Source organism: Phragmites australis, chromosome 9 (assembly GCF_958298935.1).
Source record: "Phragmites australis chromosome 9, lpPhrAust1.1, whole genome shotgun sequence".
Classification (NCBI taxonomy): Eukaryota; Viridiplantae; Streptophyta; class Magnoliopsida; order Poales; family Poaceae; genus Phragmites; species Phragmites australis.
In genome coordinates this window covers 35930921-35958470 of record NC_084929.1, presented here as the reverse complement: position 1 = coordinate 35958470, position 27550 = coordinate 35930921, and the positions used below count along the sequence as shown (strand labels likewise).

The window sequence follows — 27550 nt, the reverse complement described above, 5'->3', positions numbered from 1 at the left end:
TGTCTAGCATTTTCAGAATTTTCATGAAATGACCAAGTGCCACTGCCACCCTTACTATGTGCCTCTCTCTGTGTGCAAGGCTGCAACTATTGTGCAGGATGCTTCGCTCTAGATCAAAAGCCTTTAATCGTTTTATCCTTCTCCTGCCTTGAGCTTTCCAGAATCCAGATTCTCCTCTATGACAGCTTGCAGCGAGCACGGTGTGAAAAAACCGCACTTCCGTGCGATGCAGATTCAAGGAATTGTTCAACATATATTCCCCTCTCCAGGCTTTCACTATAAATACAGGCCAACTGGGTTTGTGCGCTTCATACACTTCCAAGCCTTCAGAGCTTACAAGGAGTACCAGAGCTCAGAAGCATCGGTATTCAGTACATAGTGCACTTGTTGCAGAAGTGTACAAGACAACACATAATGAGCTATTACGGCAGCAGCTCTTCTGGTAAATTTTCTGCTCCAGTTCTCCATTATCCTAATGCTCTGTTCCACCATTGACACCAGCGCATTAATCGGCATGGATGGTTGATCATTCAGGTGGACGAAGCAGTAGGAGAGTTGACTACGGGAGGACATATGTGGTGAGGCCAAAGGGACGGCACCTAGCCACCATTGTGTGGCTCCATGGCCTAGGTGACAATGGTGCAAGGTACCAGCATACTGCTAAACTATGTTCTAAACTTTGCTTACTCAGATGATGCTCCCTCATGCATGATATCTTGTGCAACTGTCATATGAATGAAAAAAACTATTCTTGTCAATCAAGCAAAGCGGAGAGAACTAGATTGTCGCTGTGTCGATACAAACACTTTATTCTGTTGCATTCTTTTGCTAGAAATGATTCAATTCGCCTCCTTTTTGTCTGTCCGTGCATGCATATATTCCTAATATTGCTTTGCTCAAAGAACATATATAATTTTCTCACCCTTATTGCACACCTAACCACCTTCTGCTCCACGAAGGACAACTATAATGCTCTCACTTTCCATTCGGAGTGGATTGGAATGTCAAATACTTCTTGATGTGGGCTAATAACGTATAAATATTGCAGAATTGTAGGTTTAGATTAGGAAAGATTCCAAATTTCCAATTCCCTGTCTGCACAGACCATGTAAAGAACACCATAATTTATTTATTTTTCGAAACGACGGCATGAGTTCTGTCGATTTTATATTAAAAGAAGAGAATTGGAAAACTGGACCCGAACACCATAATTTATGACAAGGGACTAAATTTCAGTATCTTGGTCTTGTCATCCACTATCAGACCTTTTAACGGCTACAAGGAGCTTTGGAAGAAAAATCAACTGATAGTAAACCTGAAGATTACTTTTAGTTTCGTACTAAGCATTTGTGAGTCTTTTCTGAGTTTAGTGTGTATCTGTCCAGTTTCTTTACCCACTTAATTTTCTGGTACCACGAGGAATAGAAACACATCAGCATCTGGGCTACTTACACGGTACGATATTATCGGTCGGCTAATTGTTTACTCTCTTCAGATAAGCTAAGAAATGAAGGCCTGCTCAACTTGCTCTGAAAATTTTGGATCAGTACTGAATTATTCCTCTGCAGTGTTATGTGTGTCGATCTTTAGTTCCAGATGTTCTTTTCTCCACTCTGCACATCTTTTATGTTGCCCGAACTTTCAGACAACATGTGCTATTTATATAATGTGTTGCAATCTACAAAAGTTCTGATGACATGGAATGGAATATCTTTACCAGTTGCTGCTGCAATACTTTTCCTGATACAGTGAACTAATTTCTTTCATTTTCCTTCTTTTAATCATTCTGCATTTTTCAGCTGGTCCCAGCTCCTGGATTCTCTTCCTCTGCCAAATGTAAGCATCAATGCTTTTGTACTTGAAGCACACATCAATAGATATAAATATACCTTGTCTTATTCCCTAACCACCACACACAATAGTATCAGCATTTGTAATCGTTTTCAGATCAGTGTAGCTTATCTTGTTCAGTAGGTTGCGCATATATGTCAACTGTTGTTTTTTTACTGCAAGCAACTTTATTCACCTTGAGGCTTATGTTGTGTAGATCAAGTGGATATGTCCCACCGCAGCAACCCGGCCTGTCGTGGCTTTTGGTGGATTCCCCTGCACTGCATGTGAGTTTCTTCCATGGAACTTAGCAAAAAATGGCTGTAGCATAACTATGCTTCATAGCGCTGAACTCTGCAACATAGGAGTATTACCATTTCTCTGAACTCTGAATCCTGAAAAAAAGCCTGAGCGCCATTTTCTGAAACTGAAACAGGGTTTGACGTTGAGGACACATCGGTAGATGGCCGCGATGACATTGAGGGACTGGATGCTTCAGCTGCACACATTGCAAACCTGTTATCGTCTGAGCCGTCTGATGGTACTAATTCCAGGATCATATCATCCAATCTTTGCTAAGTGCTAATCCTAATATTACATGTTTATCAGTTAATATGAATATATATTCATTTCGGATGAGCTAACAATAAGTAGTAAATACATGTATCAGTTAATATGAATATGCACTCCTGATTATCCATTCCATTGATGTTCACAACATGCGAGTGCAGTGAAGCTTGGGATCGGCGGTTTCAGCATGGGTGCCGCCGCCGCCCTCCACTCCGCAGCATGCTTTGCTCATGGCAAATTCACAAGCGGTATTCTCTACCCAATCACACTCAGTGCAGTCATCAGTTTAAGTGGCTGGCTCCCTTGCTCAAGGTCTAATTTTTATATCATCTGCAAAAACCATATTGTGAAACACTTGCTACTGTTATTCAGTCATTCATGAATCCTAATGTTCTTTTTGTTTTTTAGGAGCCTGAGGGGCAAGATGGAGAGCTCACACATTGCTGCAAGAAAAGCTGCCTCCTTGCCCATCCTGCTTAGTCATGGAAGAGGTGACAGTGCTGTTAATTCAAGTGACCCAAAAAATCAGTGCATACTACTTACTCGACATAAGTTTTTCTAAATCTTATGTGTTTTTGCAGCGGATGAGGTTGTGACCTACAGGAATGGCGAGAGATCAGCTGAGATCCTGAGGTCCTCAGGATTCTCATATCTGAATTTCAAACCATACAATGGGTACAGATGCATGCATAAGTTGCACATGAGAACTTCATTTTGTTTTACCTCCCAAGATTATGAGAATATTGAAGGAATTCTGATGATGCAGGTTGGGCCACTATACCATCCCTGAAGAAATGGACGATGTCTGCAAGTGGCTCAGCTCAAGGCTTGGTCTCGACCGACCTCGCTAAAAGAAGAGTATCCGTGTATGTGCAATGGCTTCGGTAATAGCATATAAAAGAGTGTATAACTAAATAGAGGAAAGGTTGATACTTCGTGCTTTCTTGCTCTTCAGTGCTCTCTGCCTTTTGTTGTCATTGGCCTAGTTTACTGGTATTGTGCCGTGGTACTGGCAAGGAGTGACTATATGTAATGTAGTGCTTGTCTCATCAGGTCAATAATAATGCCGTTGAGGCTTCTGATACACGAAACTACCACATTGATATTACTTGTGCTCTCATCATGCAGAACTTTTAGTTTAACGCATCATCAAAAGATTCCTAAACACATAAAGAGATTCAGAAACAGAAAACCTTGACAAGACTCCACGCAGGTCTGATTGCATATAAGAACGAGACGAAGTATCCAGGCAACACGGATGGTAACCCATGGTGACAACTGAAAATTGTCTGTACCTATGGTGATACGTTCTGAAGTAGATCAGTTTGATCGAGTGCTAGGTCCACTGAAGCCGCTGAGGCTAACCAATCTCAACGTTGCGGATGCTGAGGTCCGAAGGGTCATGGAGCAAGAAGTTCTCGTTGTGCTTCGAGATTTCATTACATGGAAACGGAATACTGAAACATGGTCCTGTTTACAGATGCATATTGGCAGAAGGTTACCATCGTCCTCAGGGCGGTGTAGTATCATGCTCTGAAGGCTGCTACCATTACACAAAGAAGCAGATTATCAGGGTTTCTCTTAAATAGGTTAGGAAAAAATTAACATATACTGAATTTGCGATGTTTTTGGCTCTTTTCTAATTTTGTTGAATTTGTTTTTAAAGACTGCTTGTTTTCCTTTCTTAATATATTCTGCAGGGGAGCTTTCCCCTCCAGTTTCTTCAACAAAAAAAAAACACAGGCTGGTGAAGTGTGATAGAGCTGAAACTTACCAAGATTCTCGGGCGCTTGTTTGGATCAGAACTCGAAGCTTCCTCAGACTGCGTGCGATTTTCCATCTTGATTGCTTCACTGGTTATGCCACCGGTATCATTCTGCTCCAGTTTGATGATTTTTTTGACGTGAATCTCTGGTTTGATGATAAAATCACCTGTTTTGTATAAAGAGGTTAGATAAAGATTTGATCGAGCATACGCTGATGATGCGACCAGGTAAGGGATACAGAAAGAGCAGGGTATGGTTTAGTTTACTCACTCCCTTTGATACCAAAACTGTTAGCGCACCCTTCACACTGGCATTTTTCCGTACACCTGGCCATGAACTTCAAGACAACAACAATTTAGGCTTAGTAGTACTATCATGCAAGGATTAAACATAGTCACATAAAATTAAATAAGAGAAGTGTATGTAATAAACAACATGCATCTATATGCACACCAAACCTTGAAGCATTCACAATTCATGTTGCTGCACTTGATCTCCCGGCAGCTGCACCCCTTGACACGACTCAGTCGCTCATCGCCCTGGAATTAATGCAAAGTGAAATGATGAATGCCACTAAAGCCAAGTTAAACAGCAATGAGTCAATTGGACTGCTCCAAAAGAAAAGACGCATATTTTACCAGCGTTGCACCAGAGCTCTGGGCAAACACTTGCTTTGCCTCCTGAGCAAAAGAAGGCATTTGCGTAGCCTCCTCAACAACAGCAACCTTTTTTTTCTTCAGGATCAGCTCGACTTGCTCCTCCACATAGGCTTCGTTGCATTCAGTGTTCAAGCAGCCAAGGCACTTGCAGTAGTCCGAACAATAGTAGCGCGCTTTGAAACACATGCAGCGGCTGCGGACGACGTGCAAACAAGCCAAAATTAGACGACGAGCAAACAAGAACAATAAGCGTACAACAGGCCCGTCAATGTGCACGTGCATACCGTTGGACACATTTGGTCTTGGAGCAAGAGCAGGACGGCCGCTCCTCGTCTGACTCTGACATGATTAGAGTAGGGAGTAGCGGACGCAATGCAACGCCAAGGAGGAGGTTGTGTGCGAAGCACCGCCTGCAAGTGTGTGTTGAGAATTGAGATAGTCAAGGTAAATTCCAAATCGCGTAGGATACGGATCAAATGAATTGGAAGAAGTGGTTCAAATCGAAAATTTACAGAAATGTAAACTCAAACATCCATCAGCCAAGCAAAAAAGCTGGAACTGTAGTTAGTTCCAAGTAGCACAGGCAAAGTAATCAACTCATAATATATAGCGTAATCGACTCCTAGCCACAAATAAATTGAGAGAAGTGTAACCTAATCGAAAATTTGCAGAAATGTAAACTCAAACATCGATTAACGAAGCAGAAAAACAGGAGGTTTAGTTCCATCACGTCGCGGATACAGGTTAAGCAATCAAACATTAACCGCGTACGATTATCCACAAAATAAATCGGGAGAAGCGTAACCTAATCGAAAATTGGCAGAAATGTGAGCTCAAACATCCATCAACGAAGCAAAAACCCTGGAGGTGAAACGAGGAGAGAAGAGAGAGGCGCGCGTGCCTACACTTGCAGCAGCGGCGCAGTAGCGGCAGGTGCGACGAGGAAGGCGTCGGTTGAGTCGGCGCACGGCGGTTGGCCTCGACGAGGGTCTGCGAGCAAAAACTGAGATCAGGCCGCCGGTGGTTTGCCAAAACCTAGAGGAGAAGGAGGAGGAGACTAACTGGGGAGTAAACGGAGAGCGATTCCCTGGATTGGGAGAAGGAAGCGTCACCGGTCGGCGTCGAGAGAGGGAGGTGCCCGCCGCCGCACTGGTCTCGCCTCGGCGTCGGCCTCGCGCGCGAGACCAGAACGCGATCGCGCGCAGTGGTGGGTCCGATGAAGGTGGGCTCAGGAAGTTCTCCTCGTGGATTTGTGTGGGCCGCAAATCGGAGGCCCATACAAGTATAGATTCAATTATGCGCTGGATTAGTCCTAAAACCATACCTCTTGATTTTATTTAAGCAAATGACGGGGTTTTTCTTGAAAATATTGAAGAATACAAAATTTTAGAATAGGTAAGTGTTTTCGAAAAATAGCAAAGCCTTTTGGCAACCGGTATGCCAACAGGATACCCCTAGTTGATATTAGGATTGAAAAAAATAACTACCTATTCTTAAAGTTGGGATTTGGGCCGTGTCATTTCTGAGTCGCCTATGGTACGAGTTTTTGGTGCGGCACAAAGCACACACGCAATATGAAATATTTTGAATCGGACTGGCATGGCATGAACACGAGAATCGTGTCGTGTCTAGGACTTTGGCATAATGGATGTGTCGGCGTGGCATGATGGCTTCGGCCGTGCACGTGCCGGCGCAACACGAGAAGGGCATGACACAATCTACATGGCTATTTTTTCATACTTATTCTTTAATTTTTTTTATACAAAACGTGAGACACTAAGAGAGATATGTAAGTATTGTTATATGATATGGAGCAGGGCATATATCTGGACCGAGGTTATGTTTGTGCCTTCCTAAATTGACTTGTGCTGGTATAAATAGGTCAATCGTACTTAGTGAGTATGACATAATATGACACGAGACATGATGTAAGCCCTAGCACTATCTATTCTACAATTTCTAATTAAAATAATATTATTTTTAAAAATTCACGATGTGATATTAATTAACTACGAACATCCACGTTTGGACATGTCATAGTCATGCTACTTTATTACATTCATGACATGACAGAGTGTTACCTCTTGGTAGATAGAAGAGAAGAAATAGAGAAGCCAAGAAGGCACAATGGCATCCCTGCTGCTGTTTTCATCCCAGGTGAAGGCATGAATAAATGATGATTGTTAGGAGGTGCAATCATATATCTTATTTAACATTTTTTTTCTTGGGATCGGAGTAGGACACAAATAGTGTTGGATTAAATGTATATGATGTCACCTAAAGGGAGGTGAATAGGTATTTTCTGAAAATTAAAATTTTACAGCGGATTATAGATTCAAGATACTCCAGGTCAATCTGGAGACTCCGGGGTCCAGAGGTTCTGAGCTCAAGCTGGATAATCCGGATAATATAGAAAATCAAAAACTAAGAACACCTAAACAAGCCTAATTGAATCTAAGGGTTACCACAAGTTTCAAAGGAAGCTTAAAGTCATTTTCACCGACCACCTGCAGCTACAAACTCGCAAACAAATAGATTGGATAAATTATCTCAAAGATCAACTATAACGAAAAAGTATGCAAGAAAGTAAAAGTGACAAGAATTTGTTTTCTGAAGTTCAGATCAAATGATCATATGTCTCCATTGAGGTACTCACAAAGAATAAGGTCTCTTTCAGCCCTTATCCTCACTTAGCGATTACGAAGATCGAGCTTGGGCTTACTCAAAGCTTCATCTACCCTTGAGGAGGCGAGGATGACCTTCACAAACTTCACGGGGCCCTCCACAAGTTTAGATGCTCTCCGGATGACGCCTAGCCGTCTAGGAGCTTCGAGCTCCAAGAGTAACAAACATGAATCGATGGTTTGATAACAAACTCAAGTGCTCAAATGATGAATTTATACTCACTTGCACTTAACCTCACTTTCCCAGCCCAACTCTCAAAATCTTGCAAGATTTGATGCACTAGATGGGTTAGGAGGGCTATTGAATGACTATGAAAGTGTTTGTCTCGAGTTAGTTTAGCAACAACATCATCTTAAAGAAGAGAGTGAGGGGGTATATACACTCTTCCCTTAAAAAACTAGTCATTACAGTGATTTTTATACTGACCCAGAGTATCCAGGTTATACCCGAAGACTTCGGGTTGGCACTTAAATGTGTAATTGAGAGCTCTGTCCGAAACCCAACTCCGGATGACTGATAGAACCCGGAGTATTCGAGTCAACCTGAAGACTCCGGGTAAAATAAAATGAAACTAATAGAGCACTCCTGCTGGAGCTGAACTTAGAGACTTCGGCTGACACACCAGAATCCGGAGTATCCGGGTCAGCCCAGAGACTCCGGGTCCAGACTAAGACATTTAACTTTCTAGTGTTTGTGAGGTGATTTTTATCTCTTTTTTTTATCTAGATGGGTACTTTAAGCAGTAAGATATCTTCAAGTCAATCTACATGTATCCCTCTTAATAGAATGGTATATCTATACTCAAATTCAAAAATAAAATTAATTTAAATCTATTGAGTGACTACATGCCTCTTTTCTTTTCTTTTCAAGGGACGCTAACTTCATTTAACTTTTTTGATGGGACTAAAATCTGTTCATAACTTTGATAAGCTCATTAATTTCTTAATCGTTTGTCATCAATTATCCAAAATTCATATAGAGATCTAGATGCACTCTCACGGATACAGATACATATGCAGTAGTCTTGGTTACGAATATAGATTGATACGAATCAGATATGTGATGAGTCAGATACAAATGATATCAGACACGAATACTTCTTCGAATATTGAGTAAAAGCAATAACCATATATATTGCATATGTTATAATCGTTTAACCATTCTACATGTTCAAAACTCAACTACATTAGCAGTTCAATATGTAAATTTGCAATATTGGAGCCACCTTCGAGTAAAGCCGGAGAAGTTACTAGTATCCAATATACTGCTTGAATCTTAGTTTAATTATTTGGACATGTTAACGACTTTAAATGAAAAAAATTATCAACTTTAGAGTTGTATATCTCACCAAGATCTATAATTTCCATATAAGAATAGTTTTCATCCGACTCTATATAAAAAAATTACAAGCCGTGGAAGATAAACTTGGATAATCATCGGATAGTATTTGGATATATCCGATTTTATTCTTGAATATCTGATATTTGACGGATACCTATTTTCCTTCATCCAAATCCGATATCTGATATCTAATAAAACTATCCGACTCGGACTCTATATCCCAAAATTGCTCACTCCGAAATGCTATCCGAACCCCTTCAGGCAGTCGGACCGTCGTGACATATCCAACCCATTTGCACCTAATGATTCTGAATTCATGGCTAGTGATCATGCAGCAATCCATTTCTGCTGCTTCAAGCACATCAACAAGATGAGCCAGCCAGGCAAGCTAGAGCAGAAACCAAAAGCCACTCGCCAACTATTGGTAAAATTAATTATACAAATATTTATCAAAGTAGAGATGCATAATCATCAACTGTGCATATTGAAGAAAATAGTATGAGATTTTATATATGTTCAGATCTCTTGTAGGATAGATAACAACTATACATCATGCGTTGCTATAATTAATCTCAGCAGAAAACAATAATAATGAGGTGTGTCAATATCTAATCTTAAAGATCTCGGTATTCTTTGGGTGTAACCTTTCTACACTATATTACTTTCAAATATCTGAAAAACTCTTTCCTAATTAGGGGAAAGTTTTTGTGTAGAGCTGCCTTATTTATATTATGATGGTTATAAAAACTACCCTATTGAATTAAGAATATGCGTACAATAATAATATATTTTTAAGATACACTATATTTCTAATAAATCTTTAATTATTAATTAATCTTCATCGCCAGTCAAGATCGATATTGGATAATGGTCTCCGCTGAACAAAATTGCTCACCAGAATTGGATAGTGGCCTCCGCTCAAGAAAATTGCTGAATAGAAAAGCTACGCATATAAAATATATTTTATATATATTTATTTTAGGCTATCTGTTTTGCTGTATGTAAATCGATGCATGGACATCCTCTCTAACCACTAAGATGCAGCAAGAAAACAAAGAAGACTAACTACAAATGCATGGACATTGCTCCTATCCATCAATGTCATCTCCACATCAAAAGCACCAGTGGTCTAGTGGTAGAATAGTACCCTGCCACGGTACAGACCCGGGTTCGATTCCCGGCTGGTGCACATTTTTTTTCAAATTTTTGCTCACCATTTTTTTTTTGAGAAGTATTTTTGCTCACCATTTGTTCGTCTCTGCATCCCGTGGACTGGATGGGCCGTGATCAGTAAGCAGGCAGGCCTCCGCTTCTTTTTCCACTGGATTCGATGGGACACGAACACAGAGGTGTCGTTTGGATATATGGAAATGTGGGTTGGGATAGGGAAATAGAAGGTGAGATGATTTTATTTCTTTGTTTGGATAGAGGGTTTGGAAAAAATAAGGGGTTTTGGAATGGGATAGGAGCCCTCTTTTCCCACCGCTCAAAACCCGCTGGTGGGGGTGGGTTTGGGCGAGATAGAGCGGGAAAACATATGAAATTACATTTTTGCCCTTATCTTCCCCATTGGTACAGCCCAGTTTGCTGGTTCCTCTCGTCTGTTCGCAGCGAGGAGAACGAGGTGCCGCTCCCGCTCCCTCTCACGATTCCCAGCGCTCTAGCTCTCGCTCTCAATTTGCCAAGGTAGAGCTGTATAACCTGACTGATGTATATTGTAGAAATGGTATAGGTTGATCACTTATGTATATCAGAATGGTGAAAGCTTGAATTTTCAAAATAATGCCAAATGTTTCGGTGTACAATGTCTCAATTGGCCAATTTACACCACTACTGTTGTAAGCATGTAACTAATCATCATTACATTGCGTTGTTTATTACATGTTAACTTCAGTTGCTTTTGAAGCTCGTTTTCATTCTTATTGATAAATGAACAGTGCATAAGATTTCAGAGAACAACAACCATACAGCCTGCAAGATCATACATTTTCTCATGAAATCGCATCATAGATTTGAAGCTGGTACTGACAATTAGAACATGTGCAATATCAGCAGGGTCAATTGAAGTCGAAGAGGACATCAATCTAGTCAGCAGAGTTATAGCAAATCCCTGATATCCGTCTGCTCTTGATACTGTATGACTGCGGAAGGCGTCGAAGATGAGCTCGGAGGAGCAGAAGGCGCGCCAGTAGGAGGCCTTCGGGGAGGCGCGGGATGCGACGCCACGGGACGGGAGGACTGCGGGGTGCGGCGCCGCAGGGAAGAAGAGCTTCGAGGTGTCAGCGGTCATGGCGAGCGGCGGCGGCAACAAGAGTATTTTTGTCTAATAAATTTTTTATCTCATTTCCAAACCTAACTTATCCAAACGTAATATAAACCTATAATTTTCATATCCCTATCCCTAACCCACCGTTTCGTATCCCATCTCACATCCATATCCCAAACCCACCCCCTATCCAAACGCCACCAGACAGGATAAGGTCATCCCATCCGCCCCTTCACACGCTGCTCATCCTCTCTATCGTCGTCCTCGTCGGCGACGGTGAGAGGTTGCGAAACCATGGCGGTGGCCGCCCATTGTGCCAGGTAACGCCCGCTGCTGCCATGTTTCGAGACCCTTTTTTTTGTTTGTTTGTTCTATCCGATGTGAGGTAAACTTCATAGCGTTTTCCTGGGAAATGTCGTCTCCAAATTTGTTCTAATCTGACGGCATTATCCTCAGGCGTGGGGAATGCGGTTAGGTTGGGGTGATAGAAAATCTTTTTTTTTTAGGAGGTTGCCATGAAATCGTAATGTAATAGCTATACAGAACAGACTGCAATCATACAACCTAATACCATCGTGGCTACAGTCGATTTTCACTATCTGCATTGTTGATTGTTCATTGCAAGTGAAGCAATTGTTAATTCACTGAACTGCACTTACAAGTATTTTTGCATTAGTTCAATTTCATACAATCAGATACTCTTTTAATGATTTTCACTCATAAAAAGGCCAAAGGCCAAGGAACATAGGCTCATAGCTGACCAATAGCATTTCTTTAATAATTTTGTTAATATGTTGTGTGCTGCAATTTAACCTCTGTTTTCCTGATTCAAATTGTGTGTACAGGACACACCTTTCGATTGTATGTGGTGCTAGCAGTTCTTCAAGAATAGCATTCACTTATTACAAGTATTGTGCATTGTCGGAGCCAACACTACTACATAAAAAAATTCGAGAGCCAAGTCAATTTCAATATCGGAAATTCATTGTGCCCCAGTCATCACTGAAAGAACTATCTTGCAAACAATTGGCCAACGAAATGGATGAACAATGGTCCCATGATTCTTCTTACTCATTCGCAGTTTCAAGTGCACAACCATCCATAAAAAAGAGTGATGTGAAGAAGCAAGGGCAAGATCATCAACCTCATCAGCCACAAAATCTAGAAGGTGATGCTCACTTCGCTGGTTTGTCGAATAAGGAAATCGATAGAAGACAGAAGATTGGTGCTGCAAACAAGGGGAAGGTTCCCTGGACAAAAGGCAGGAAATGGAGTGAAGGTATGACCAGCCTTTCACCATCATTTTTTTGGCAGTAATTTTACAATTCGAAGCGGTAGTATGTCACACTTCATTTCAATGAGTATGTCATTCTCTTGTAGAGCATAAGAAGCTCATCAAGCAACGGACTACTGAAGCTCTGAGAGATCCCAAGGTGATGTCATGTAAGAAAACTTCCCTTGCCGCTCTTGCATCGTTCAAAAGAGCTACTTGGCTATGTATTGTGAACTATCTGGGAAAATTTAATTCAACTTCTCCCCTCTTTCTTTTCTAATTGCAGGTTAGGAAGAAAATGCTAGGGCATCGTCAACTACATAGGTATGCGCGTGTCTTTATTATGTGGATATATATATATATATATATATATATATCTGTGAATTCTGAAACAAGCTATGGTTGATTTTATGATAGACAGGCGAGCAAGGACAAAATAAGTGCTGCATTGACGAAGATCTGGGAGAGGCGAATAGTTTGTGTCAAATCTAGACAGAGAGTTCTGGAAATATGGTCAAACAGTATAGCAGAAGCAGCGAAAGAAGGTAATCACAACCAAGATAAGCTGGATTGGGACAGCTATGACAGGATAAAATCGGAGATGATATCCCTGTTCCTGTGGAAAAAAGAGAGGGAACAGATAATCAAGAAGCTTAAAAAGGCAGTGGCAAAAATAGCTGCCAAGAAGCTTCAAGAAGCGGGGAGGAAAGTACTGACTAGAGGGACAACAAAAAAATCTAAACCTGAGAAGTTGCTGCTACAGAAATCAGAGTCTCCGTCAACAAAGGTGGTAGTACCTACAAGACCAAAGCTTAAAGAGAGACTAACCAAGGTAATGGCCATGTCCTGCAGTTAATACATTGCCTGACACTTGATCGAGCCTATATCTGCAGTTATTTACGTCCCATTACTATGGCTTTTAGGCTCTTAGTTTTGCAGTTATCTTTCTTTATGAATTTAATCATTGAGTATTCTGAATTTTCTTTCTTTGCCCAAAAAAGGTCAAGGGAGTTATGTTTATTTACGTCATCTTTTTCAGAAAAAAATGTTCCAAATATTGTTCCAGTTCGCTGATTGACTTGTTTTGCACAAGTTGTCTTTGTTAGTTCTTACGATATATGGGTAACTCCATTCCCTTCAGTTATCGTATTGAGAGAATAATGTTAGTTTCTGGCCAGACATTTCTTAATTTCCTTCAAAAGGCACATTTATTGGCATATGCAACTATACCGTTCCCTACCCATTTGCTTCTGCCATGACGTGACAGTAACTGAAGTTCTGATTCTTCCTTCATGATTGTAGTGGCACTGTCGTAAAAAGGAGCTCGAAACTGTGATAAGTTCACGGGCAAGGAAAGGAGGATTGCAAGAGCAACCACGAAGGCAACTAACAGCATAAAGGCAAGAAGTGGACTTGGTGAAGAAGCTTGAGGTCTCCTGAGAGCATGTACAATGAGTTGAGATGCTTAGAGAAGGTGTTTATAAAAAAAACTGTTTTTCTTTTCTCAACTGCTTAAGCACCACTGTTTAGACAGAAGGTAAGATGCTTACTTAAGTACCGCTACTTATATTAGTATTAGTAAGATAGTTAACTATATTTAAACACATGTAGTGTAAACATTGAAAATTATAATTTTTAATATGTGCTGAACACACTCTCTCCTGAAGCACTAGCATTGTCCATACCCTAAGGCGGCTGCAGGAGCTTCAGTTATCTTGGAAGGACGTGCTTTCATGCGCTGACATTTACTTGAGTTTTTTTTTGTTCTCAGGTCATCCCAAAGTAATTTTTTTAATTCTCATGCTGATTTATGTGTTGGTATCAGGAATGAAACCCTGTGTAGGTTCTATTTGCAAGCAGGATGAACTGGCTGAGTAACTGTGAGACCATCTTACTGATGTATGTGTGATGTTGATTTCATTGGTCCGAATGAAGAATTCTGGTGGTCATTTTTTATGGTAGCCTTTCCGCGGAAGAAAGCTGTGATGTATGCTTCAGTCTTTTTTCTTTTTTCTTTTTGAAGGAAGCTCCAGAAAAACAAGGCAAACCTCTGTTCATGCTTGAGTGATGAGAATTTTTTAAATAATATTAATTTAATGTAAAATTGCAAAAATAGTATGCATTTTCAGAAAATTGCAAAAATAGTACCCTGTCATCAAATGATATTTTTGCATTTTTTCATTAAATTAATATTACTTTAAAAACTCTGAATGATGAGTCCTCCCCTGGCCCAGCCCATTCCTCGGGCTTTGGGCTTTGGGCCATAAGCCCGCAAAATAACGGGCCAGCCCACTCCTCGCAGCCCAAATCTCGCTCCCCTCACTCACGGCTCGCGTGAGCCCGAAATCCGAATCCCCCAACCCCCGCTCCGCTCACCGCACTGCTCACACCAGCGGCGGCGCGGCCAGTGGCCACGGCGGCCGACTTGGAGGGCAAGCAAGTCGGCGCCGGTGCGTGCAAGAGACACAGCAACGGGGAACCGGCCAGGCGAGTGGGGGGGGGGGGGAATCTCACAGGTGGAGCCGGTGGCTTCCCGGCGGTCAAGGTCGAATCACCGGTGAGACCCTCACTTCCCCAGATCCATTTCCATCTTCTTATCTAGGTTTATGAAATGGTTAACAGTTTGGCGGCAGCATCTATATCCCTTTTTAGCTTTTTACAGTCGTCCTTCCAAATTTAGATGTCTCTACTCTCTAAGCTATATCGGCCCATTCATTCAGGTCTTTTTCTCCAAGGTCTTGTGACAAGATCATTAATCACCCTATCAAACCCTAATGATGCATCTTTGTGTAGGTGAATCATTTCTTTATCCTGCACAAACATGGGAACTGTGTTGCTTACCACATTGTTTGTTATCTGTATATATCCAGGGCAAGCTGTACATTAGACTGAAGAAATTGGTGGTTCTTAAGATGAAGTCTAAGACTAGTGGGAGCATACAGAAGGCAGGAAAAGCTAATCATGTCCAAGGAGGACCAAATTGGATTATTGTCGCAGGAGGAGTTTTGCTCAGCACACTTTCAGTCAGACTTGGGTGCAAATTGAAGCAAATGTTTGTTACCAAGCAGCAAAATAGTGCTTCCGAAGGTCCTGTCTTACCATATGCGGTGCAACTTGTATCAATTTAAATGCTGGCTGCTGAGTGCTGAGTATGTGAATTGCAGCCAAAAGAAGGCCTGGAGCATGTGAACTGCACTCCAACCTCTACAGGTTTGGTGACCAAACTAGCTGCTACTGTTGTATGTCAGGTGATTTTCTGTACCTTAGTAGTATGCTCTGTTGCCTATCCCCCACTTAGGCCATCTCCTACTGAATCCCTTCGTGGTTTCCGTTCACTTCGTAAAAGGATTCTCGTTCCCTTTTGCCCTTCAATAGGGGATTCCCACCTCCATTCTCTTCACCCTGGGATTCTCTCCTTTCCTTTCACGAATCCCTTGAAATGAAGTTGTTGGAGATAGAGTGGAAATAATGGGAATGGAAATGGGGAGGGAATTCGGAAGAGAATGAAATGAAGGGAATATGGTTGGGGATGGTCTTATCAGGGAACCATGCTGCTTATCCGGTGCTGAAGTTCTTCAGTTGGCATTAAACCGAGAGTTAGGAGTATACAAAATTGGCATGTGACTTTCATAGGATTCTGAAATCACAGGCCTGTAATTTTCCAATCTCCATTACACAATACCCTGCAGTATAATCACTGCATATTCGAGGCAAAAGATTGAGAGAAAAATATTTATTCATGGTTATCATATGCAGGGCATGCAGATGGTGGAGTGGAAGTCAATCAAGAACCTTCAAGTCCTATATCCAAATCAACTGAACCCTCCAATCTTCTTGTGAAGTTACCAGGAATGGAATCAAGCAAAGAGAACAGTGGTGTCATGTGGTCATCATCGCCTGACCGGCTTGAAGATCCTAGTAAACCATTTCACTACTCAAACTGTTCGGGCTCTCCCTCCGTTTCAGAATCAGGGTCTGACATTTATAGCAAGGGGGAGGTCATACAGAAGCTGAGGCAGCAACTCAAGAGGCGTGACGAGATGATCGTGGAGATGCAAGCTCAGATCGCGAATCTTAAGAATTCTCTCACCATCCAGATGACACAGAACACCAGTTTGCAGTCTCAACTAGATGCCACTAACCAAGATCTGTTTGAATCTGAGAGGGAGATTCAGCATCTAAGGAAGATCATTGCAGATCATTGTATTGCAGAAGCACTCTCGCATGATAAGCCTTTTCAAGCTGGACAGTAGCCATCAAATGGCACCAATGGGCATGTTAATGGCTATTCTGACAGCAGTGTTGATGACCCTGAGTTACATTGTAATGGTATAGAGAAGAGGAAAGGAGAGGTAGAGCGGGTGGAGATGCTAAAGAGAGAGGTCGGTGAGCTGAAGGAAGTTATTGAAGGGATGGACTTCCTCCTTAACAGCTACAAGGAGCAGAAGGTGGAGCTCTGCTCTAAGATCAGAGAATTGCAGGAAAATCTCTCAGCACCAGTGCCGAACATCTTGTAGTGCTGATAGTGTTACCTTGCTACACGGACCAGAAGGTGGGTCTATGATCCATTGCCATTGGCCCAGGGATTTGCAGGAAAAAAAACTCTCGGCACACTGACGAACATCTTGCTAGGTTCTTTGAAGAATGTTAGGTTTATTGGTTTTAATCCCTTTTCAGTTATTTAGGGTTTGGGCTGATTTGCTTTCTTTCTCATCTGTTTTGTCCTTTGCTTTCTTCTTCTTCTTCTTTATTCAGTTGCTAGACCTAGATAGCTCGATTAATGGTGAACTTAATAGATTATGTGCTGTACAGGTTTTCGATTCACCACAGACAACCGTGTATTGTGCCTCCTCTTTTGGCTCAGTTTGGTTTAGAATTGAGATATTGTCATCTCTGCAGTTAGCTTTGTGTTAATGTGTTTGTGGTGCCTTGTGTTTGCAAAGAGAGTTCACCTATGATATTTCACTTGATTGATGCTGAGCCATGTTTATGTTAAATCCATCTCGTGCTCGAGCATGTTTAATTCAATTTTCTTGCCATGTTTTCAGCATCGTGAATTGAGTTGTTGCTGCCAGGTGCCAGCAACATTGCAACTTGGATGAGCACCAGGGGAATGGGCAAGCTTGACTTCACTCTCCTCGCTGCTGGATCACATCATTGTGAGGCCAAGATGCCAACCTAGAAGGAGTAACTGGCGTCAACTCCTGCGAGCCCTTCGAGGTTCACGCACTGATTGAGAAATTCAACTCTCTTTTTCTGGAGAGAGAGAGAGAGAGATTCATCTCTCCATCTCCATGCATGCCACTAGACAAGCAGCCATAGAGGCATAGACTGAGTCTTGCACAGTGCTCGTCGGTTCTGGAAAGAAGGGAAACGAGGGTGGATAAGGAGGTGAAGCTTAGACAACCAGATCCCCAACCATTTTTCTTCCAACCATTCCAACGACTCTCCGTCTGATCGGCAGCTGGCCAGACAGTGGCCGCACTCTATGAGCTGGAGGCAGCAGCTAGCTCACGGCACTGCAGGAAGAAGATGACCCATTCGACTCATCCGGCGCGGCCACGACGTGCATGCACTGCTGCCGTGCCCAGTGGCGGAGGTTAGTGGGGTCCAAGTGAGCTATGACCTCCCTTAATCTTGAAAAATTATTAAAAAAATTACTTAATTTTACTACTAAATGTTAACAAATGACTAATCTGACCTCCTTAATCTGAACTCATGTTAGAGAAAAAGGGCTATGGCCTATTGTTGACAGTGTTGTGCAGCTCCAAGGCTATTGCCCCTGGCACTGTAGTGCAGAATCTTTTGCTTGATTCTTTCTCAGGGCACTGTGACCAGTGACCACCCTATAGCAACCAACAAGTGCTGTAGCTAAGGCATGCACACTGAATGAAAGGAAGGAAGGAAGGAGGGAGGGAAGGAGTTAGGAAGAACAAACAAATCGGTGCATTGGTGTCCACCGCATTATACTGTGCTTCCTCCAAAGTCCAAACAGGTTCTTTCGATCTTCCTTGGACTATCTCCTCCAAACAGGGCAAGGCTCATTGTTTTCAGCGCTCACAGGCGCAGCTTTGGAGCGGCGCACATGAATGCCGTCCCGTCCATGAATTTCAGCGCAGCTCCAGCAGCATGAGATTGGAGTGAGGGAGCACCGAGGATCCAGATGTGTTGCTCATAACCCCAAACTGTGGCAACGTTTCAAGCACAGAGGAGATTTTTGTTTGAATTCTACGAGATTCGAACGGTTGGCTGCGAAATTCATACAGTCGAAATATGCCTTCAAAGTGGGCAGCACATGACCACGTCATGCATGCGTCTTTGTCGTCTAAGCAACCGTGTCTCTTTCCTCTTGTACATTTGCGTAGTAGCTCTCGGAGGGAAATTAATCTGGAAGGAGAAGAATTAAGGAAAGAACATGTCACGTCGTATTCCAGTCTTAGATCTAGGAAAAGCCAGTCTCGCAACTTTCTGAACCTCACTTTACAATGCACATGTCCAGATCGAAGAGAGCAAGGCCAATGGAGTAGTTAGTTGCATGCCATGAGCGGACCTTCAATTTTTGTGGTTGGAAGTCATGCATGTCAGTCCATATTTTGCCATGATGCCATGATTGGTTCGTGAGATCGATGCTAGCTGAAAAGTTGCAGTAGTTGTGTTTCTAGATGCTGCAGCACCAGCCCTTCGGGAACAAAGCTAAGGACATGCAGCATGTGAAATTCTATCAAGCTAATGCTTTCCCCCACAACACCATGAATTCCATGATGTACAATCACATTTGCAGTTAGTGTTTCTGTTTATTTTTATCACTTTAATGTCACCCTTTTGCATGCCGTTTCATTTCTTTTGTCCACTGCATGCAAGACCATCCTAATGAACAGAGAGATAGATGTCAGAGTATTAAGTAAGAGGACATCCTGACTAACGGCCTTATGAGGGATACAACGATCGATAGGGGATATTTTTTGAACGTCGGTCTATCACGCGACCAGCCCTTAGCTCGCACGACCAGCCTCCTTGCAATATAATATGGTCCCATGACCAGCCCTTCCTGATCGCGAGACGCCCATACATAACCTGTCTAATTGCATTTTATTGATGTCTGCTCAAGTGTTTTCCTTCCGAAGTACCCCCTCAAGCGAACAAAATCGTAGCCAGCGCAGATACGCAGTACCCCATCCCGTAGCATTAATTGCTACGGAGTGGGGTGTTGCGAACTGACTTGCACCACGAGACAGATGAGATAAAATTTGTAGAACGACCAGGTAAGTGGATGATTTTGCAGGCAGACTCGCGGAGCGTAGGGACGAAGTAGCTTGGCAGATGAACTTGCAGCACACGGCGATGGGACAGGCTGGGCAACTGGGGGAGGTAGGTGCGACGGCGTTCTACGGATGGGACCGACATGCAGAGCTCTCAGGGAAAGTTGGGTTCACTCAGTTCTCTATGATGATGATACAAGAGTGGAGCATCTGGTCAGGCATGTGTCTGCTAAGTAAGACTCACTTGTAAGTTCTCCTTCTCTCTAGTATATAAAGAGAGGAGGATCCGTATTTTGAAAATATTTGCAAAAGACCACCAAATGATTAGTGTTTCAAAGTTTGAAACCCTGGACAAGGTAACCTAAATACAGGGGCGAAGCCAGGATTTGAGGTTGGGGGGGACAAGCCAGTGAAGCCTATGACCAAATGGCCAAAACCAACGTATGTTTTGAGGTGGGGGGGGTCCCAAAATCGGATAGGGGGCCCGGCCCACCCCGGCCCCCCCCTGTAGCTTCGCCCCTGCCTAAATACACATAGCCTTGAATGGCTGACAGTCAGATCAGCGTGCAAGTGGCGGTCAAACCGTGAGCGTGCAGAGAGTTTAGGGCCCTAGCGGTCAAACCGAAGGCATGGTAGTAGTCAGACCGGCCCTAACGGCGGTCTGACTCCTAAATTCAGATATTTTGAACAGACCTACTAGCGATTAGACCGGCCCTAGTGGCGGTCAGACCGCTAGACCCTGCCGACAACACCTTCGCGGGGTCGCCAGCAAGAACTCCGACGAAACCTTCGATGACGAAGAGCACCACAATACTCCATAGGACTAAGGAAACATATTCTATGATTATTCGGACAACATGCACGATCCGAACACGTAAAACCCTAAAAATGAGATCTAGACCTAGTATTCATCAGGGATTCACAGCGAAAATCGAAATGGCGATTGCCTAGGGCTAGGAAACGAGCGGAAAACGGTAGGGGATGTTTACCTCAGCGTAGAGGAACTTTGTATTAGATCAGAATCCTCCAGGAAAGCTTCGATCTACTGATTTGACTCACGGAGGGTGAATGAACTCGCGGAGGAAGAAATGTCGAGAAAACCTCTCTGATGGGGAGGAAAGGGGGAAGAAACTCGGGGAAGTCCTCTAAAAAGCTTGTGGGAGTCCCCAACTCCGATCTCAGACCATCGACACGTCAATTTAGAGCTCTCTCTCTCTAGGGTTTATTCGAGTGAGAGAGTGAATGAGAGGGAGAGAGAGGGGGGGGGGGGCAAATGAGAGAGAAGGAGTGAGAGAGGTGATCGATCAATTAAGGGAGCCTCAATGTGCTGGCGGTTAGACCTCAGGAAGGGTAGGTTAGACCGCGGGAAGCTTACGTGTCAAGCCTATGTGGTTGTCCACCTGGTGGTCAGATCGCGGTTGAGCCCGGTCAAACCGCGAGATGGGTTTTTGTTGAATTTTGTTCTAATTTCCCTCTCTTTTATTTCTTCTTTTCTCCAAGATATTTAGAGTCTTCCTATCTCTTACTATACCATTTTCACTTCCGAAATATCCAAAATAATAACTAATTGTATAAAACATATCACCATGATGATTATGCATGCTTAGGCCCGTAGTTAGCATTTTAGGACGTGACAAACCTCCCCTCCTTAAAAAAAATCTCATCCCAAGATTCGGTAAACTAAAGGAGAAGGTGACGATAGTGGAGTGGGAAAGACTTTTCCATAAATGGAAATGAACCTCGTCGAAATTCATCGACGGAAAGAAAAGGTAATTATTGGACCCTCACAAGAGCGAGATGGTATTGGTCTCAGGAATGATTCGAAAAGCGAGAAGTGGCTTGTTCTAAGTAGCTAAGCTTCATGTGAGCATAGATCAATGAATTCCATGACACAGTTGTCCGCACCTCCATGGACTTAAAGATCCGCACAACATCATTGAACAAGTTGAATTTAGTGTATGAGGAAATCAGGGAGTTACTGACCTCTTCGATGGCATTCCATCCATCTAGACTACAATCTTGTGAAATGCAAAGCCAGTATATGGGTTGGGCAACTCCGCACAAGCATCAACAAGAATGCAGAGTGTTGCATCATCACAGCACAGTGTGAGGTGGGCGGTGTGGGGATCCACCGGGCAGCCGGATCCCCTTTCCTTCCTAGCACGGCGAGCTCCCTGAGACCTGCCCAGCGTGGTGGAGCTCCCTGAGACCATGACAATTGATGATTTACCAACAATCAAAAGTTTCTACTGACCAATTTGGGCCAAGCGGCGATGGAGCTGCAGAACAATGCGCGGGGAAAAAGCAAGCAAGCAACTTCTGTAGGGGAGCAATAGCGGGATGCAGCAACCATGCCATTATCGGTGCTTGGGAGGTTGATTCCGTGGTTGTGCAGCCGCAAATTTGGGTGCCCTTCGCCAGTCTCCAATGATCCATGCCGGCAATGAGTAGATTCAACGGTGATGGTGATGGTGATGGTGGAGGTACGAGCATTTCAGGGAGAGCGGTCAGGCTAGCGGGAGCGCACTACGTTAGGGAGAGGGCGCATCAAGGGTGATGCAGCTGGTGGCACGGTCAGTCTGCAAGGGGGCTCTAGGTCACGAGCAGAAGCGCGTGAGGGAAGAAGGCCAGATCGAATCAGCTTGTTCAATCCAAAGAAACTGGTTCGGTTGGTTAGTTTGACAAGACTCCAAATGTAGAATACCTATTCTACATCTTAAGTGTAGAATATGCATATGTGGAAGGAAAGCTACAAACCGACTATCCCAGATAATACTGTAATAGTACAATGTAGTTCGTGTATACTAGCAGTTGTTGAGAGTTTCATTGAGCACGTACACGCACCGTACCGCCGAGATCGATCCATCAGCCATATCTAGATCGGTATTCACGAGTGGAATGTGAACAAATCTATCTATCGATATATTGGTGCGTGCATGCATGCATGCGCATGTGTCACCAGCCAGACAACTAGCTCATCATCATGCATGCATGCATCACTGATCGAGTAGTGACCGTGTTTTGTGTACATGTATATACACATACACATGCATCACTGATTGAAACGGTAAGAGACCAATCACCGTCGATTGAACGGGAAATCAATCCTACAGAAATGGATAGAATTGTCAGCATGAAAAGAACCAACATAGGAGGTCTTTGCCTGCCTGCCTAGTCGAAATGGAGAGAACCGATGATACAGATCACTACTGCCTTCAACTCATCCCATATTGTCAAAGTACCGTGATAAATCTCCAACTAGCTCTCTCTCTCTCTCTCTCTCTCTCTCTCTCTCTCTCTAAAAAACTAAACTTTCTTCAAAAGAAAAGAAGGAAAAAATACAAAACCTTAAAAACCGCAGAAAAGGCAAGGGAATATTAATTCATTATTCGTTTCCAAGGGAAAAAAACCAATTTCTCCCAAAAAGGTAACTTTCTTCTTCCAAGCACAAAAACACTTTTTTATTTTTAGCCCCTTTTGTAATTTTGTATTATTTTTTTAGTCCTTGGACCACCTGTCCCCTCCATTGTACCATTCCTCCCCTTCCTCCTCCCTCACTTCTTCCTCCTCCACCACTTGTGCTCTCCCTCGGCCTCGGGAGAGGAAACTCACTGCACATACATACACTTCTCTGTACCTCGTCTTGGAGAGCGAACTCACTCGTGCTGTCCTTGTTGAGCAGCTGTGTAGTGCATGCCTGCTTGGTCGCCGAGGGGAGTGGTGGTGTCGGCTGGCCGGCTGCTGTGACCGAGTCGTGGTGGCATTGGTGATGGCGGAGGCTGACCGGGTACGCCTCCGCGCGGCGGCTCTCACGCTCGACGGCGGGGTCGTCTGGGACAAGCCGGACAAGAAGACGGACTTGTTCGCGCATCTTGGCTCGCCGGTGTCGCCGCTGCGCCTGCGGCCGGCCACGACGTCTTCGTCGTCGTCGTCCGCTGGGTCGGCCAAGTCGCCGGCGCTGGGAAATGCGGCAGCGGTGGCTGTGGGGATAGGAGGTCGGGGGAATCACTCGGGTGAGCTCGTGGCGGAGAGCAACCCGCCACGGCCGCTGAGGCACCGGCGCAGCGGATCTGGGCCGCTGATCTTTTCCGGCGGCAGCAGCAGCGCGGGGAGTGGAGGAGGAGGAGGCTGCGGCAGCGGGAGCACCGCGAGCTCGCAGCTGACCAATGCGCTCCCCACCGGCAACATCTTCCCGTCTGGACGTGTCGCGGGGGCGGCGGCTGCGCCGCAACCGCCACGCACTCGGCCGGTCGTGCTTGGATCCGGCACCGGGCACTACGGCCACGGCAACATCATGAGGTGCGGCGGAGGAGGCGGAGGCATGGCTCCCTCAAGAAGCAGCATTGACGCCACCCTGTTCCACAGCAACTCCTCGAGGTCTCCGGCGAGCTGCCCGGCGCCACCGGGCAGCGGTGGTGGTCTCCAGGAGGTGACTCGCGCCGGGAACGAGTGGTACAAGAAGGGCCGGTACGGCGAGGCGCTGCAGCACTACGACCGTGCCCTGGCGCTGTGCCCGGACAGCGCCGCGTGCCGCGGCAACCGTGCTGCCGCGCTCATCGGGCTCGGTCGCCTAGCAGAAGCCCTTAGCGAGTGTGAGGAGGCCGTCCGCCTCGACCCGGCGAGCGCCCGTGCGCATGGCCGCCTCGCTGGACTATGCCTCCGGTGAGATTCTTCCGCTTGCCTGCTGCACTGGAATGGAATGGAACCGCTGAACCGCATCCGCAGATCTCGCCTTTTTGCTTCCGCTTTGCTTGTGTGCAAATCCAATATGCTGTTCCTTTTCTATCAGTTCCTTTTGCCATGCTTATCTGATTGCAGATCAGTACCGTAATGGTGTGCCATGGTGATAATTACCAGCTGTTCTGTTACTTGCTTTGGAAGTAAAATCTCCGATCTTGCAATTGAAACATGGGAACATTTGTATCTTTGCTTGGTATGTCGTAGTGACTTAATGTGGGCATCACACAATGCAGCTGAAAGGGAGTGTTTACCTGTATTATGGACTGTATTTTGATCACGAGACACATAATTGGGCATTCATCATAAAATTGTGGTCCTAATTGTTCGATGTTTACATGTATATTCAATGTGATGTAGTTGTTTGAAGTTACTAAAATGGCAAAATGATGACGATGTTGCAGTCTTGGGATGGTTGACAAAGCAAGAATGCATTTTACGCTGGTTGGGAATGCAAACCTGTCTGATCCTGCTGAGTGGCAGAAGCTGCATGAGGTGGAAAGCCATCAAGAGAGATGCATGGATGCAAGGAAAACTAGAGACTGGAAGAGTGCGCTAAGGGAAGCAGATGCGGCCATTGCCAACGGAGCAGACTCCTCTCAATTGGTAGCCCCTCCTTATAATTATTTTCCAAAATATAACGCCTTTTTTGGTAATTCAGTCATTCTCAAGGGAATCACATTTTGCCTGCAGCTTCTTGCCTTGAGGTCGGAAGCACTTCTTCGGCTGCACAAATTCGAAGAGGCTGATTCAACTATTGCAAGCTTGTTGAAATTGGACAATGCATCACTACCGTCAATGCCAACCAAACTCTCAGGCATGGCAGCTGATTCATATGTACATATTGTCCAAGCCCAGGTCAACATGGCATTTGGAAGGTACAACTATCAAATCTTGAGAATTCTGATAATTTTTCTTTTCTTGGTTCTAACAACACAAGTATTGAAATTGGTTTTCTGCAGGTTTGATTCAGCTGTTGCATTGGCTGAGAAGGCTAGGCTTATTGATCCTGGAAACTCAGAGGTTGGAGTGATTCTGAATAACGTGAGGTTAGTTGCAAGGGCTCGATCCCAGGGGAATGACCTTTTTAAGGCAGGCAAGTTTGCCGAGGCATCTATAGCATATGGTGAAGGGCTTAAACATGAGCCCTCAAACCCAGTACTATACTGCAATCGGGCAGCTTGCTGGTCGAAGTTAGGCTGGTGGGCGAAAGCTATTGAGGACTGCAATGAGGCCCTAAGAGTCCAACCTAACTACACAAAGGCTCTGTTAAGACGTGCAGCATCCTATGCAAAGGTAAGAAATTTACATGTATCAGTATCACCATTTTTCTGATTATTCACGAATTGTGGTATTGACATCCCCCTTTAACATTTAATTAGCTTGAGCGTTGGGCTGATTGTGTGCGGGACTATGAGGTGCTTCACAAGGATCTTCCTGGTGACACAGAGGTTACGGAGTCCTTGTTCCATGCCCAAGTCGCATTGAAGACAACCCGTGGAGAGGAGGTGTCGAATATGAAGTTTGGAGGCGAGGTTGAGGCAGTTACCAGCTTAGAGCAACTCCAAGATGCTATGTGTTTGCCTGGTGAGTTTCTCCTCTACAATTTTTTGCTATTCTACCCTAGGCCCCTAGCTTGTGATAATCTTTTTCACCTCCTTATCGAATTCTTGTTGTGCTAATATTGTGGATGATCAGGCCTATACATGTTCTTACATATCAAAAATGTTGTTTCAGATGCATAATCTATATTCAGTTTGGCAGATGGATTGAATGTTGTGTATGTGGCATTTCTTCAGGGGTATCTGTTCTTTACTTCATGTCAACAACGAATCGGCAATGTGCACAGATTACTTCATCTGTGGACTCCCTTTGCACCGAATGCCCTTCAGTGAATTTCTTTAAGGTATTCCACCAAACATATCTCGGTATCAACTGCTGCAATCAGGGAAAACATTATCCAGTAGAAAAATGTACTGAGTTTACTGGTAGTTTGTTTCAATTTTATTTGAATTTTGTCTGATATATCCGATAAACCATGTTTACCGATGACCTCTGGTAAATTTATTTACCAGTAATGTTTCCCTTGACTGCAATTAATTGCATTTGACAAGATTTTCCAAGTCGCTGATCAAACATCTGTAATCAAACCGGCAGGTAAATGTTGATGAGAGCCCAGCGGTAGCCAGGGCAGAGAATGTGCACGTAGTCCCAACCCTCAAGATTTACAAGGATGGTGCAAGAGTGAAGGAGATGATCTGCCCTAGCTTACAAGTTCTGCGCTATTCGGTGCGGCACTATGCTGTCTCCAGCTCTTGAGGTCTTACCAGTGGCACTCTTAGTTCTTTGATGCATTTCACCAACAAATTGGTCCTATATAATATCAGCCTCCACAACATTTCACCAGCTTGGTATATTCCCGGTTAGACATGTTGTGCTAAGCTTGGTCTACAAAAGAACCTCCTGTGCATTTCCCCCTTCCGTGTGTTGCTACACCTTCCGACCCTTCATTTGGCCAACATTATTCAGTCCTTGGATCATTTAGTCTCTTCTGTTTGCAACTATTTCTACCCCACCATTTGACTAACCTCGAGCGATTCTTTCATCTCACACTCTGCCATCTCATGCATTTGATCATTGTGCTTCACCACTAGATGACCATTCCTCAAGAAAGGCTCCTTTTGAAGTTGCTTAGATGCATGTCGTTGTTAGAGAGGGGAACAAATCAGAGTCCGGTTGGTTTTCTCTGTTACATGTCCATATACCTTATAGCAATACATCAACCCATTGATAGATTGGTTTCCTTTGGAGAAAAGGCAGTACCGGTTTTTGGCGGCGGATGGAGAGTACAGGTCTAGTTGCCATTGTAGAGAGAAAGATTAAGAAAGACAAATGTAATTGCACGGTAGAGGGATAAAAGGAGGAGGTGGCTGCTGTCATTTGCATATATGTCTTGCGATCTGTGGCGCTGATACATAGTTCATGCTGACATTAATTGGTTTCTATGAATAAAGATAGCCCGACATTCTTTGTCATTTTTACTCAATATAATCTGCAAATCTGCTCGAGTAGGTGTTAAGCCTTGTTTCCATACTACTGCTGTTGAGCACGATGCATGTGGCATCAGAGTTGTCGGGAGAACGAAGCAGTGGCCCCTGTGTGGT

At 44.0% G+C, this 27550-nt stretch overlaps 4 protein-coding genes, 1 non-coding gene and 1 pseudogene across 8 annotated transcripts; 5 read left to right on the top strand and 1 right to left on the bottom strand.

The window, feature by feature from the left end:
- The first annotated feature begins 292 nt into the window (after nucleotides 1-292).
- LOC133929927 (uncharacterized) lies at nucleotides 293-3612 on the top strand. The gene is made up of 9 exons (XM_062376683.1): nucleotides 293-442; nucleotides 535-646; nucleotides 1800-1836; nucleotides 2048-2117; nucleotides 2267-2371; nucleotides 2562-2712; nucleotides 2809-2891; nucleotides 2982-3075; nucleotides 3167-3612. The coding sequence occupies exons 1-9, from the start codon at nucleotides 415-417 to the stop codon at nucleotides 3249-3251; spliced, it is 765 nt and encodes a 254-aa protein (XP_062232667.1). The 5' UTR covers nucleotides 293-414; the 3' UTR covers nucleotides 3252-3612.
- Nucleotides 3613-3805: 193 nt separating this feature from the next.
- LOC133929928 (CRC domain-containing protein TSO1-like) lies at nucleotides 3806-6033 on the bottom strand. Of its 2 annotated transcripts, none has more exons than XM_062376684.1 (8): nucleotides 5888-6033; nucleotides 5731-5815; nucleotides 5110-5235; nucleotides 4805-5018; nucleotides 4625-4705; nucleotides 4437-4503; nucleotides 4175-4332; nucleotides 3806-3943 (listed from the first exon to the last, which is right to left on the bottom strand). In XM_062376684.1, exons 3-8 carry the CDS (start codon nucleotides 5169-5171, stop codon nucleotides 3911-3913), a joined length of 615 nt encoding a protein of 204 aa, XP_062232668.1. In that variant the 5' UTR covers nucleotides 5172-5235; nucleotides 5731-5815; nucleotides 5888-6033; the 3' UTR covers nucleotides 3806-3910. The 2 variants fall into 2 exon arrangements, with proteins under 2 accessions (XP_062232668.1, XP_062232669.1); XM_062376685.1 differs by having other exon boundaries at nucleotides 3806-3940.
- Nucleotides 6034-9969: 3936 nt separating this feature from the next.
- Nucleotides 9970-10040, top strand: TRNAG-GCC (transfer RNA glycine (anticodon GCC)). Its single transcript has one exon. It is a non-coding gene; the product is annotated as a tRNA-Gly (tRNA).
- Nucleotides 10041-11322: 1282 nt separating this feature from the next.
- LOC133929513 (uncharacterized) lies at nucleotides 11323-14351 on the top strand. The gene is made up of 6 exons (XM_062376293.1): nucleotides 11323-11437; nucleotides 11963-12396; nucleotides 12498-12550; nucleotides 12677-12714; nucleotides 12808-13222; nucleotides 13693-14351. Exons 1-6 carry the CDS (start codon nucleotides 11412-11414, stop codon nucleotides 13786-13788), a joined length of 1062 nt encoding a protein of 353 aa, XP_062232277.1. The 5' UTR covers nucleotides 11323-11411; the 3' UTR covers nucleotides 13789-14351.
- A 602-nt stretch (nucleotides 14352-14953) lies between these two features.
- LOC133929512 (uncharacterized) lies at nucleotides 14954-17362 on the top strand (annotated as a pseudogene).
- A 5900-nt stretch (nucleotides 17363-23262) lies between these two features.
- Nucleotides 23263-27427, top strand: LOC133929511 (TPR repeat-containing thioredoxin TTL1-like). 3 transcript variants are annotated; one of them, XM_062376290.1, is made up of 7 exons: nucleotides 23263-24311; nucleotides 24791-24992; nucleotides 25080-25264; nucleotides 25349-25682; nucleotides 25769-25973; nucleotides 26186-26292; nucleotides 26544-27427. In XM_062376290.1, exons 1-7 carry the CDS (start codon nucleotides 23419-23421, stop codon nucleotides 26703-26705), a joined length of 2088 nt encoding a protein of 695 aa, XP_062232274.1. In that variant the 5' UTR covers nucleotides 23263-23418; the 3' UTR covers nucleotides 26706-27427. The 3 variants fall into 3 exon arrangements, with proteins under 3 accessions (XP_062232274.1, XP_062232273.1, XP_062232275.1); XM_062376289.1 differs by having other exon boundaries at nucleotides 25080-25682; XM_062376291.1 differs by lacking the exon at nucleotides 26544-27427 and having other exon boundaries at nucleotides 26124-26226.
- Nucleotides 27428-27550: the final 123 nt, after the last annotated feature.

Excerpts from the sequence above, each read along its gene's own strand:
- LOC133929927 (XM_062376683.1), top strand. The coding sequence starts at position 415 with ATGAGCTATTACGGCAGCAGCTCTTCTG. Across the intron at positions 2,118-2,266 it reads TGGATTCCCCTGCACTGCAT|GGTTTGACGTTGAGGACACA; the intron begins GTGAGTTTCTTC and ends AAACTGAAACAG. Across the intron at positions 3,076-3,166 it reads AATTTCAAACCATACAATGG|GTTGGGCCACTATACCATCC; the intron begins GTACAGATGCAT and ends CTGATGATGCAG.
- LOC133929511 (XM_062376289.1), top strand. The coding sequence starts at position 23,419 with ATGGCGGAGGCTGACCGGGTACGCCTCCGCGCGGCGGCTCTCACGCTC. Across the intron at positions 24,993-25,079 it reads GAGCAGACTCCTCTCAATTG|CTTCTTGCCTTGAGGTCGGA; the intron begins GTAGCCCCTCCT and ends TTTTGCCTGCAG. Across the intron at positions 25,683-25,768 it reads GTGCAGCATCCTATGCAAAG|CTTGAGCGTTGGGCTGATTG; the intron begins GTAAGAAATTTA and ends ACATTTAATTAG.
- LOC133929513 (XM_062376293.1), top strand. The coding sequence starts at position 11,412 with ATGGCGGTGGCCGCCCATTGTGCCAG. Across the intron at positions 11,438-11,962 it reads GTGGCCGCCCATTGTGCCAG|GACACACCTTTCGATTGTAT; the intron begins GTAACGCCCGCT and ends TTGTGTGTACAG. Across the intron at positions 12,715-12,807 it reads GGGCATCGTCAACTACATAG|ACAGGCGAGCAAGGACAAAA; the intron begins GTATGCGCGTGT and ends ATTTTATGATAG.
- LOC133929928 (XM_062376684.1), bottom strand. The coding sequence starts at position 5,171 with ATGTCAGAGTCAGACGAGGAGCGGCCGTCCTGCTCTTGCTCCAAGACC. Across the intron at positions 4,706-4,804 it reads AGAGCTCTGGTGCAACGCTG|GGCGATGAGCGACTGAGTCG; the intron begins GTAAAATATGCG and ends CATTAATTCCAG. Across the intron at positions 3,944-4,174 it reads ACAAGCGCCCGAGAATCTTG|CAGCCTTCAGAGCATGATAC; the intron begins GTAAGTTTCAGC and ends GTGTAATGGTAG.